The sequence below is a fragment of the Oncorhynchus keta genome, chromosome 25 (assembly GCF_023373465.1).
Source record: "Oncorhynchus keta strain PuntledgeMale-10-30-2019 chromosome 25, Oket_V2, whole genome shotgun sequence".
Taxonomy (NCBI): Eukaryota; Metazoa; Chordata; class Actinopteri; order Salmoniformes; family Salmonidae; genus Oncorhynchus; species Oncorhynchus keta.
The window spans coordinates 16,232,620-16,242,317 of NC_068445.1; the positions used below are offsets into that span (position 1 = coordinate 16,232,620).

The window sequence follows — 9,698 nt, forward strand, 5'->3', positions numbered from 1 at the left end:
TTGACCTAACCCCTAGACTTTTAAAGTGATCGCTTAGTGCTGATGTGCAGAGACACTACACTGAGTATACCAAACATTAGGAACACCTTCCTAATATTGCCCTCAGAAAAGACTCAATACATTGGGGCATGGACTCTACAAGGTGTCGAAAGCGTTCCACAGGGATGCTGGCCAATGCTTCGTACAGTTGTGTCAAGTTGGCTGGATGTCCTTTGTGTGGTGGACCATTCTTGATACACATGGGAAAATGTTGAACGAGAAAAACCCAGCAACACTGTATTTCTTGACACAAACCGGTGCGCCTGGCACCTTCTACCATATCCCATTCAAAGGCACTTAAATATTTTGCCTTGCCCATTTAACCATCTGAATGGCACATACACAATCCATGTCTCAAGGCTTAAAATCCTTCGTTAACCTCCAAAAGTCTAAGCCATACAATAGCCCATAGAAACACATTGAATAACACATTCATAAATGGCAAAAAAGAAATTCAAATTATAAATAAGGAATAAGGCTTTGAAGTGTCTGTCCTATATCTAGGAGATATAGGACATATCTAACATGTTATCTTTGTTAGAAAAAAACTACCTCCATACTTCAATTAACATTACTAAAGTAAAAATCTCTTAATAGAAAATGACTCATGTAAAAGTGAAAGTCACCCAGTAAAATACTACTTGAGTAAAAGTCTAAAAGTATTTGGTTTAAAATATACTTAACCATCAAAAGTAAAGATAATTGCTCAAATAAATACAAAAACAATATTTTTTATTCTTATATTTATCAAACCAGAGGGCACTATTTTCTTATTTTGTATTTATTTATGGATAGTCAGGGCACACTCCAACACTCAGACATAATTTACAAACAAGCATGTGTGTTTACTGAGTCCACCAGATCAGAGGCAGTAGGGATGGATGACCAGGAATGTTCTCTTGATAACTGTGTGAATTGGACAATGTTCCTGTCCTGCTAAGCAGTCAAAATGTAACGAGCACTTTTGGGTGTCAGGGAAAATGTATGGATTCAAAAGTACATTCTTTTCTTTAGGAATGTAGTGAAGTAAAGGTAGAAGTTGTCAAAAATAGAAATAGTAAAGTACAGACAGATACCTATAAAAACGACTTAAGTAGTACTTTAAATTATTTTTACTGAAGTACTTTACACCACTGTAGACACGTTCATTTTGATTAATTAACTCCAGGAGTATAGCCTAGACTGTAAAATAAAAGTGTTTTTTTGTTGTTGTAGAAAGCAACATGCATTGAAATTGGTTGATTTTGCAGCACTATTCATAAACACATGCGCATACACTGGAAGATGGGCCATGATATTCACTTTCTGCATCCCATGATTTGTAGTGCTCATGAGAGCAACGTCACTAAAAACGATATAGAACATGATTTGAAACTCTGATTTGATTATCAAACAATTAAGTAAGAGGCCTAATTTAGATGATACACAACGCCTTGAAGAAAATGGTCTAGTTATCTGAACAAGGTGTGCCTTTTGCTAAAGGAGCTGCAATTAATGTTTCCTGTAAACAGGCTACTAAGCTTTGCCTCTGGCGGCAACGGTTTTATGATTAGAACTGAACGTGCGTGCGCATGAGCCGTTAGGCTACTCTCCACCCATTGCCGAACAAATATAAACCAACAAGCAATTTAACATATAACAACATTGGCAGCGCCACTTGATATAGACCTCTCCTCCGATGACTGTTTAGCCTACAAGTGGACAAGTGACAGGATACTGCAGATGCTTGCTTTCTAGACACACAGTCTTTTCAATTTCAACTACTTATTGTAACAGGAACAGTGGCGCGCCAGCCTTCGGAGGGACACTTTTTTAACGACATTATTGGTGAGTTTTAAGCAACTTGTTCCTCTTATGGTTTTTAGAATTGGACAATTAAAAGGCTACTACTCTATGGTGGTTTTATGTTCCACTTGTTTTAATTTCATAACTGGTTTTAGTATAAAGCACACGTGAAGCAGCCTAACCAGTCAGTTATTCATTGCAGGTTATGCAAGATACAGAACTTTCTGGTTGCCTAGTCGGCCTATTGCATAAGACCACTTTTACTGTGTTAGTCTATAATAACTTTATGTAGCATTCATGGATAAGGCCTCATTAAATCAAATAACACTGCTCTTGAAGTGCTTGAAATCTACTTTTGTGCTCATTTTTTATATTATTATTATATTTATTATTATATATTATGTTACTTTTATGTTAGTGTATGATCACTGACAACTTGTGAAGGCCTACAGAAAGACTACTTTTATACTGTATTCTTTCAGCGATTTAAATTCATTTTGAGCCATCATACATGATTTCTGAAGTACCATCTCTCAAATTACAGTACAAAACATAGACTCCTTCGGGTAATGATTCACACCATGGTTAACCCACCAATTCTTGGATGTGCTCTTAGTTCACAAATGAAAGGCTACTGTAAAAGAAGCCCAGACAGTTCACTAATGTTAAAGTCAATAGGTCAGCTTGACAGAGACTGCGCCAGTGAGCATGGTGGAGAGAATGGATTACTATCAAATGTCAAAAATTCCAAAACAGTAGTTTTGTCTGCTTTTTTTCCCACATATACCATGGTCATTAATTTGACCCCACCCAAGTTGTATCCATATTGACTTTGATCTGTCAGCAGATCAACATTGTTGATCCATAGTGACTGTTTTGGTCCTGTCTGTTAACTCCTGGTCTAATAAGTTTATGTCACTTCAAGTATGTAATTAGTGTTCAATGCTGAAATGAAACAATGCTTTATATCTTCTGATTCAGTGTGGTGGATTAATCTTTTTGGTTGTTTTTTTGCAGAACATTGTATATCATCAACCACCTGCTGAGGCTACCACACAATGGATGTCCTTTGCATATCATCGCAGTGTCTAAGAAAACTCTCACACCAGCTTTGTGTACTTAGATAACAAATATAGTTTTACCCTTCCCATCAGCCGCTTATTGAACAGAGCTCGGAAAGGAGTAAGAAAATAGCTATATTCTTTGATTTGAGGCTGGATACCTGAAACATTTATTTATTGAATCTCAAAGAAGCAATATACCTCGTTATTTATTAATTATATCGGAAAGCATTGTTAAGTAATTTTGAAACTATCCTAATATTTAGAATTTAGTTTTGAGATTCAAACACACAAGTTTTTTGCAATGGAGTCTTCCACTAGAGCATCTCTCGCAGCAGCCACCACTTTAGCTACCGCGGCCTATTCAAGCGATATGTCAGGCTACCTGTGGCTACTGATCCTGGGCTTTGTCATTGCCTTCATCCTGGCCTTCTCTGTGGGGGCCAATGATGTGGCCAACTCATTTGGCACGGCGGTGGGCTCTGGCGTGGTCACCTTAAGGCAGGCCTGCATCCTGGCCACTATCTTTGAGACCGTGGGCTCCATGCTGCTAGGGGCCAAAGTCAGCGAGACCATCCGCAAGGGCATCATCGATGTGAACATGTACAATGGCTCCGAACACGTCCTGATGGCAGGCTCCATCAGTGCCATGTTTGGTGAGTGCTTATATGATGGTCACTGTTAGGAGTTCTGAAACTCATTGCGTGCTATGTTGATTTGAAAGGTCTCAATGGCATTTGTTGATATCCTTTTGAAAAGGGCAACAAATTAGGATTTTGTTCATCCTTGTGTTCTACAGGTTCTGCTGTGTGGCAACTGACCGCTTCATTTTTGAAGCTCCCTATATCTGGAACCCACTGTATTGTGGGTGCGACACTTGGTTTCTCCATGGTAGCCAAAGGTCATCACGGGGTCAAATGGATGGAGCTACTACGCATTGGTATTTAAATGACTGTGGAGATATTCTGCAATAGGGACTTGCTCAGAAATTATAATTGTGAGATGACAAGACTATTAAAAGGGTGCTTATGACAAGTCTTACAATGTGTTATATCTGTATCATAATGCATTATATATGTCTGTGTTAAGGAAAGTGTTGACGAATAGTGTTGGTCAGAGACTCGTTGAAATATGCATTGAAAGGATTCTCTATTAAAATACCCCTATTTTCTCTCTGTAGTGGCATCTTGGTTCCTCTCACCTCTGCTGTCAGGCATCATGTCAGCAATTCTCTTCTATTTTGTTCGTAAATTCATCCTGAATAAGGTAAGATAAACCTGTAATTCACTATTGTTTATAGTGTTTCAACTTTCCCTTGGGGAGTGAATGTAGAAGGATGAAATTACTTTTTCAACACAACATGGGGAGTGTCTGAGGAATATATGAAATAACAATGATATTTAAGAAGAGATCCTTAGCTATGTTCTCCAAGCCAGACCTTACCCATCCTGTCTTCCTCAGGAGGACCCTGTTCCCAACGGCCTGAGAGCTCTCCCTGTCTTCTATGCTATCACCATGGCCATCAACCTGTTCTCCATCATGTTCACTGGAGCCCCCTGTGAGTACAATACATACTATTTCACAATGCACACATACACACCACCTACTTCATCCTCCCAAAACGCTCTCTCACAGCACTAATGCAGGGACCATTGACACGCCTGGAGTACGCTTGATGCCTTATTAAAGTGTCACTGGAGGCACCAAGAAGTCTGCTTTGATGACATCTGTAAATATTTCACTCCTATGTTTTGTCATTCAGCATATTTAACTACCTGAATCTTAGAAAAGCAAGCATGCCGCTGTCAGAACCTCTGCAATGACATTTCTTATACTGTGTTTTGGAAACAATTGAATTTTCAAGTTGAATGAGCCACTGAGAGAAATGTGGATATTAAATGGGACATTTCCACTCCTTTGTGTTTCACTTGCAGGGCTGAACTTTTCAAGAAGTCAACTGGCCTGGGCCCTTCACTGAAGGCTGCAGGCCGGTGTATGTCACGGATTAATATACACCATAACCCCTGCACACAGCACACATTCAGCACACATTCAGCACACATAGACAGCAATATATAGGCTATTTTGTATGGTATTGCTCATTTAACAGGATAAACATTTTAATGCTTGCCCACATACTCTTTTCACATACACTTGCCCACTTTTTCTGTTTCTCAGACACTCACAGTATCACAGCTGATGCTGATAATCTCACTCACTCCAACAGACACGTAATCAGAACCACACAATTGCATGTAGTATCATTGAGAGTAGGGCTTTCCTACCCTGTTCCTGGAGAGCTACCATCCTGTAGGCTTTCACTCCTACCTTAATCTAGCGCACCTTATAATTAGCTGGTTGATAAGCTGAATCGGGTTAGTTACAACTGGGGTTGGAGAGAAAACCTACAGGAGGGTAGCTCTCCAGGAACAGGGTTGGAGAATCCTGATTGAGAATATAAGAAGTGTTCTCTTGGGAGCCTCTTGCTGTATCTATGGCAGTAGGAGATTCAATGTCACTACATTACAGCATTTTCCATCCTGTATATTTTTATTGTTCATCTCTTCCTCCTGCTGTAAATGGTGTTTGGCTCCCTCTCTCTTACTTCTGTCAAGTCTTCATTAAAATAGGAAGAGCTAGACATTTTCTTTTGCTTCATATACCACTATGAGACACTTTGAAAGAGCATCTCTTAATTACATTTACTAGTTAGCTATACATTAGTCTGTTACATTTCATTCGCTACCGGATTAAACAGGTAAGTATTTGATGAAAATGGTGTTACTAACCATATAGTATAAACATATGTTAATACGTAGGAAACAAAAACGTAAAAACAATTACTAGTGATTGGTACATAGTAATGCACTGGCCTATTTTAGAGTGACCCTAAATCACATAATCACTATGCCACAGCGCCTGTCTGACTTCCATTATCTGTTGTGCAGAGCATGTCCTCTGTCTGATACTGCTAATCTCTGAGGTCATATACAAACAGCTTAGCTGGAAGTTAAAAATTTCTCAAGAAATTCTACCACGTGTCTCCCATCTCATGTGATCATGAAATAAGCAGGGGCATAGAAACTACCAAGAAAGGACAGCAAGAGGGGTCATTTGGTTTGTGCCATCCTAGTGATTATCTAAATGGACTTTGAAGGCACAAGCAATAGTATACTCAATAGTGTACTGGACACTGGCATAACTTAAATTAAATGATCACTTTCTACTTTATTCAAATGACTGAATTATGTACAATTTCAAATTTTAGAAAAGGCATCTAACCCAACTACGAATGTAAACTGAGATATATTCGATGTTTTGTGCAGCATTTTGTTGCTATGACTGTGATACAATACAGTGGGAAACGTTGACAATCCCATGGCAGGTGCTGTGTATGATGACCTTGGATTATGTGGAGGGTACATGCTTTAGTGAAAGCGTCCTCTGAGCATTCTGGTCTTTGTTCCCTTGTCCTGTACATAGTGCTGGGGTTCAACAAAATGCCATGGTGGGTAACACTGCTCATATCGCTAGGCTGCGCCCTCGTCACAGGTCTGGTCGTGTGGTTCTTCGTCTGTCCACGGCTCAAGAAGAAGATCAGGCGTAAGTGGCATTGCTATACTTTTTCTTTAATTTGAAAAAAATAAATACTGGACTTCAAACTTGTGTTGTTTTAAAGGGAATTGACTGATATGAAAATAATCCTGAGTGCTCCCTTTCTGCCTGTTTGTCAACCAGGTAAAGTTGCCTCCAGCCCCTGTATGACTCCACTGATGGAGAAGACCCCTTCCAAACCTGCCCTACAGGAGCATCCCTCCACAATTCAACCTTGTGACTCTGTTCCCCAGACACCACCAGACTATGAGAAAAGGGCGGCCTTTAAGATTGGAGGTTCGGAGGAGGCTGATCTGGACAGCAACATGGACACCAAAGACTTAGGTGCTAGCAGCGGTGAGATCCCCCTACTTTGTTGCAAGTGGCTAGTAACCATTTTAGTTTTAGGGCACAATACATTATTTGTAAATGTATACATTTTATATAGATAAAGTATTATCATATTATTACATTACTAAAGTAAGTGTTATAGTATTTGTACACTCATCTGTATTGTTTGAACTGAATGTATTGCTGCTGGTTATCCTTAGGTATTAATGGCATGGGCCCCATGACCATCACGGACCCACACAGTGGTCAGGCTCACACTGTACACAAGGATTCAGGGCTCTACAAAGACCTGCTGCACAAGCTTCACCTAGCCAAGGTGGGTGACTGCATTGGTGACGACGATGGGAGGCCCATACGGCGGAACAACAGCTACACCTCTTACACCCTGGCCATCTATGGCATCCATGGGGACCCCAGATACAAGGAGGGAGAGCTAGCAGATCAGCGGAGGAGATTGCGGCTGGACAGCTACAATAGCTACTGCTCGGCAGTAGCAGATGGTGGCACAGTGGCTAAGGAGGAGGCAGGGGCTGTGGGACTGACACTGGAGGCTGGCCAGGACATACTCCAAGAGGAGGATGAGCTGGAGGTGGACCGGCCAGAGGTCACACATCTCTTCCGGTTCCTTCAGATCCTCACTGCTTGTTTTGGCTCTTTCGCCCATGGAGGAAATGATGTCAGGTATGCTAGGATAGAGAATATGGAGAAATAATTACTGTCTGTGAATTATCATAGGCTGATTATAGGCTGTTATTCTCTCTCAGTAATGCGATTGGTCCTCTGGTGGCTCTGTGGCTGGTGTTTGAGAGTGGCTCTGTGGTGTCCAATGCTCCCACACCTATCTGGCTACTGTTGTATGGAGGAGTGGGCATCACTGCTGGGCTCTGGGTGTGGGGACGCAGAGTGATCCAGACCATGGGCAAGGACCTCACCCCAATCACCCCCTCCAGGTATGCCATGCACTCAAACTAAATATCTGTGTTTTACATGAGTCTGTGGGCCAATACAACAACATATCACATTGTTCAAACTCCGAATGTTTATTCAGTATGAATGTCATTCATTGTACTCTTACATCGTATTACACAGTATAGTGTATAATGTGGATCTTATTTGCTTCCTCCAGTGGATTTAGCATTGAACTGTCCTCAGCGCTCACAGTGGTAGTGGCCTCCAATATTGGTCTCCCTGTCAGCACAACTCACTGCAAGGTAATTCAACTTTAAATGTATAGATGAGTCTATCCAATTTCTTAGCCGAACAACAAGAAACTCTATGGTGCTAAATCACTGTTAAGAAATATTTTGGAAAATCATTGTTTTATAACAACATAATGGAGGAGTCGCATGACATGTTAATAAGTCATTCATTCATTGACCAGTGTGAGCCGGTAGAAACAAGTGTGAACCTGTGCATAGTGTTGAGTAAAGTTGTTTATATTATGCTCACTCAGGTGGGCTCTGTGGTTGCTGTTGGATGGCTGCGGTCCAGGAAGGCTGTTGACTGGCGTTTGTTCAGGAACATCTTCATCGCCTGGTTTGTAACCGTCCCCATCTCTGGGCTCATCAGTGCTGCCATCATGGCTCTCTTCACCTATGTTATCCTGTGAGGTTCAAATGGACCTGGGTTGACCTTGACTTCACCCCTGACGAGGTTCTACTACACTGCAGCCGGGGATACTGTTGTTTTCTCACTGACCATAGTTTAAAACTGTGTTGAAAAATGTGTGTTTCAGCATGTTTATGTTATCTGTACATATCAAGTCCTGACACTGTTTCTTTGTTTCTTTATACACATGTGTTTACTGCACAGTATTCAGCATCATTGAAGTTGATTACTATGTAATGTTGATCATCTATCTATCATGTAATGAATTGTTTGAAAAATTGTAAAATGTCTAGTTTACAGAAGAACTAGGAGGTGTCCCTCCAATGGTGTTTCTAATTACATTTTTGATTCAAAATAAAATGACATTACTAACCCATTTGTTGTTGGGGTTATGATGTCAGTACACTTACCAACAAGAAAATACAATGCAGTAAAAACATAGACAATTCATATTTAGTTTGAAGAAACAATAGATAAATACCCTCTGTCATGATTTGCGTAGGCACATACAATACAGAGACATTGTAATCCTCATAAAATGTAGATTATTCTAGTCTTTCATTCACTTAATCAAGGTTGCCATTCACTCTAGATTACAAACATTTATGCTATGTGCGGCACTTGGGTGATAAACATCTAGAGGATCATAATGAAGTAGTGGATAACACTGGACAGTATTTAAATCTATATGTAGGCTAGTGTGTGTGTGTCCAAATAATTTGACCCTGGGTGGGACTGAGGTAATCTGTCACACAGTGTAAGTATTTAGTGATAGATAAGATCCAGGAGATGATGCACACACTAGCCTACATATAGATTTAAAATGCAATACATCATTTTGTTGACTATGAAATAGGCTGTGCAATAGAGATTAGACTATACTACAACTATATTATTATATTGCAGTATGTACAATCACAAAGCGAATTGAGCAACTGCAGGCAATTTCATGACCATTTTTTAAAAGAATGACTCAGCAGCCCAATTATTAGCTATGCCTTTGCTGGGCAGTATTCACAAACCTATATGATCTCTTGCAATTATATAATTGCCACCAAAGCCCAGTCTGGCTAATAATATTGTCAGTGCTGGTTGAGCATGAACAGTCTGGGGTTTGGACCAGGGACACTGTGTTGAGTGAGTTCCTGGGGTGAGTGCATTACCGCAGATGCAGCACTGATATATGGGGAGGCTAAACCCACTTATTAACAGAGTTGAAATTCTAGAAAACCAAATCATTGCAATAATAAAGTTGGCCGC

At 40.3% G+C, this 9,698-nt stretch overlaps 1 protein-coding gene across 1 annotated transcript; it reads left to right on the top strand.

The window, feature by feature from the left end:
• Positions 1–1,656: 1,656 nt before the first annotated feature.
• Positions 1,657–8,814, top strand: slc20a1a (solute carrier family 20 member 1a). Its single transcript, XM_035735928.2, has 11 exons — positions 1,657–1,866; positions 2,842–3,541; positions 3,685–3,825; positions 4,066–4,151; positions 4,347–4,443; positions 6,369–6,488; positions 6,624–6,836; positions 7,031–7,511; positions 7,595–7,780; positions 7,957–8,041; positions 8,284–8,814. The coding sequence occupies exons 2-11, from the start codon at positions 3,190–3,192 to the stop codon at positions 8,437–8,439; spliced, it is 1,917 nt and encodes a 638-aa protein (XP_035591821.1). The 5' UTR covers positions 1,657–1,866; positions 2,842–3,189; the 3' UTR covers positions 8,440–8,814.
• Positions 8,815–9,698: the final 884 nt, after the last annotated feature.

Coding starts and splice junctions, on each gene's coding strand:
- slc20a1a (XM_035735928.2), top strand. CDS start 3,190: ATGGAGTCTTCCACTAGAGCATCTCTCGCAGCAGCCACCACTTTAGCT. Junction 3,826..4,065: donor GATGGAGCTACTACGCATTG/GTATTTAAATGA, acceptor TTCTCTCTGTAG/TGGCATCTTGGTTCCTCTCA. Junction 7,781..7,956: donor ACCCCAATCACCCCCTCCAG/GTATGCCATGCA, acceptor TGCTTCCTCCAG/TGGATTTAGCATTGAACTGT.